The 2012-nt window shown below is 41.5% G+C and overlaps 1 protein-coding gene across 1 annotated transcript; it reads left to right on the top strand.

The window, feature by feature from the left end:
• Positions 1-517: 517 nt before the first annotated feature.
• LOC126205743 (uncharacterized) lies at positions 518-1150 on the top strand. Its single transcript, XM_049938874.1, has one exon. The coding sequence runs from the start codon at positions 518-520 to the stop codon at positions 1148-1150; it is 633 nt and encodes a 210-aa protein (XP_049794831.1).
• Positions 1151-2012: the final 862 nt, after the last annotated feature.

The following is a 2012-nucleotide window of genomic DNA, read 5'->3' as shown; positions in this document are numbered from 1 at the left end:
GCCCTGCTGCATCTTTCTCAATCATTGTTTGCAATAGAGCTATCATTTACATTGACGAGAAAATATTTCAACCTAAATTTGAGTCAAATCTTTATTAATCAGACTTATATTATTCCATTTTTAACTTATGATTATACATCCTATTACAATGGCACGCGGTAAGGTAGAGATAGTTTCGGCAGATGAGTTAAGTGAAGTAGATTCATTTTTCAGCCAACAAGAAAGTCCGCGTTTCCCTCCATGGACGAGTTCACACATCAATGCAATGATTTTACCTCAAACTCGCAACATTTGTGATAATACACAGATGGCGACTTTAAATGACGAAATGTGGAATGGACGCGAGACTAGACCGTCAGCGCCATTGTTAACATCAATGTCAGAACCGAATATGAGACAAATTCAGCAATGTGACACAAATCGGACACAGGAAACCGACAAACTGGACCGATTAATAGTGTTATTTGCAGACATAAAACGAGACGTTAGTCAGAAAATTGACATATTAAATCATACTATGACCGAATATTTTGAACGAACGGCAAAACAGATAACAGAATTAAATACCACCACTCAACAGCTCAGCCAGCGATTTGACACATTGTCCGACCGAGTCACTAAACAGGAAGAAACTTTGGTTACATTCACACATGAAACAAAAAACAATATTACCCGATGTGAGAATCAGTTAACTCAAATAGTTAATGTGCAGCAGGAAGTGAACACCCATGTGGAAGAGTTAGCTCAGGCCCACGCTTCAGCTAGCTCCACACAAGAAAAGCTGACTGAAGAAGTGGGAAATATTACCCAACAGCTCACAATGGTAGTTCTTGAACAAACCCACCTCAAAGAAAAGATAGAAAAATTAGAAGCTCGATCGGACCTTGCGTCACTAAACAACGACACCAACATGACCGAGAGAATTGTACATGAATGTAAATTGTGTGACGACTATCTGGACAAAAAACTTGAAACAATTACACAGGACATACTTTCAAAAACAAAGACACATGTTAAGGACGAGACAAAACACATAGAAGACGAAGTGACAAAATTACGAGACAATGTTGTGCCGTGTTTGGTGATTGGTGCAAACGCATCGTCAGGGAACGACAGAACAGCTAAAACCATGGCTAATGACACAGACTGAACACCTATTGTGGAATCACCTATTTCAAGTCAAAATTACAATGTGCCGCTTTCTTTTCCACCAAACGAGCAATATTACGGTACGACACCTAGAGTAGCAAGAAACACAAACCACGTCAAAAGAGTTATGTCAACCGGCATGGCCGATGACACGTTTGTAAGGCATGGGTATTTCCAGACATTTTCCAGTGAGGACAAGCGCAAAGTCCACCCTATTGTGTTTATTAGATCATTTGACGGTGTTTTTCCACGTAGTTGGTCAGAAGTCGATAAAATCAGATACGTCACCAATCTCATGAGAGGACGAGCAGCTAAGTGGGGTGCCGCTATGAAATGGCGGTGCCTTACGTTTGAACAGTTCGAACAAGCCTTCTTGGACGAATTCTGGTCCGAGAATGAGCAACAGAGTCTAAGGAGAGAAGTGTGCAACCCCGAGACCTATAACCCTAAAAAAGAGACATTAAGACAATACTTTGAGAGGTACCTAGACAAGACACTGTACTGGTCCAAACCAGCCGACTTGCCAGCGATAATTGACACTTTAAAGAGCCACTTACCCTTTCCATACCGAGACAGATTAATAGGAGTACCGGAGAATGACATTAAGACTTTCTTAAACTTCTTAGATCAAATGGACGTAGTTTACAGAGGCGATTCACGCCACTCAAATTTTACGCATATTAGTAACCAAAATCAGCACCCATCCCAAAGGAACCGTAGGGACGGTGGTTGGTGAAACCATCCGTCTGCGCCGCGACACAATACGATGCCTGCGCGCGAAACATATTCAAATGGAAACGTGTATGACGGTAGGAACAACCGCAGAAATTCGTGGAATAACAACTTGTAACGAACACTATGTG

The sequence above is a fragment of the Schistocerca nitens genome, chromosome 1 (genome assembly GCF_023898315.1).
Source record: "Schistocerca nitens isolate TAMUIC-IGC-003100 chromosome 1, iqSchNite1.1, whole genome shotgun sequence".
In the NCBI taxonomy this organism is placed as follows: Eukaryota; Metazoa; Arthropoda; class Insecta; order Orthoptera; family Acrididae; genus Schistocerca; species Schistocerca nitens.
This window is presented reverse-complemented; position numbering and strand designations above follow the sequence as displayed.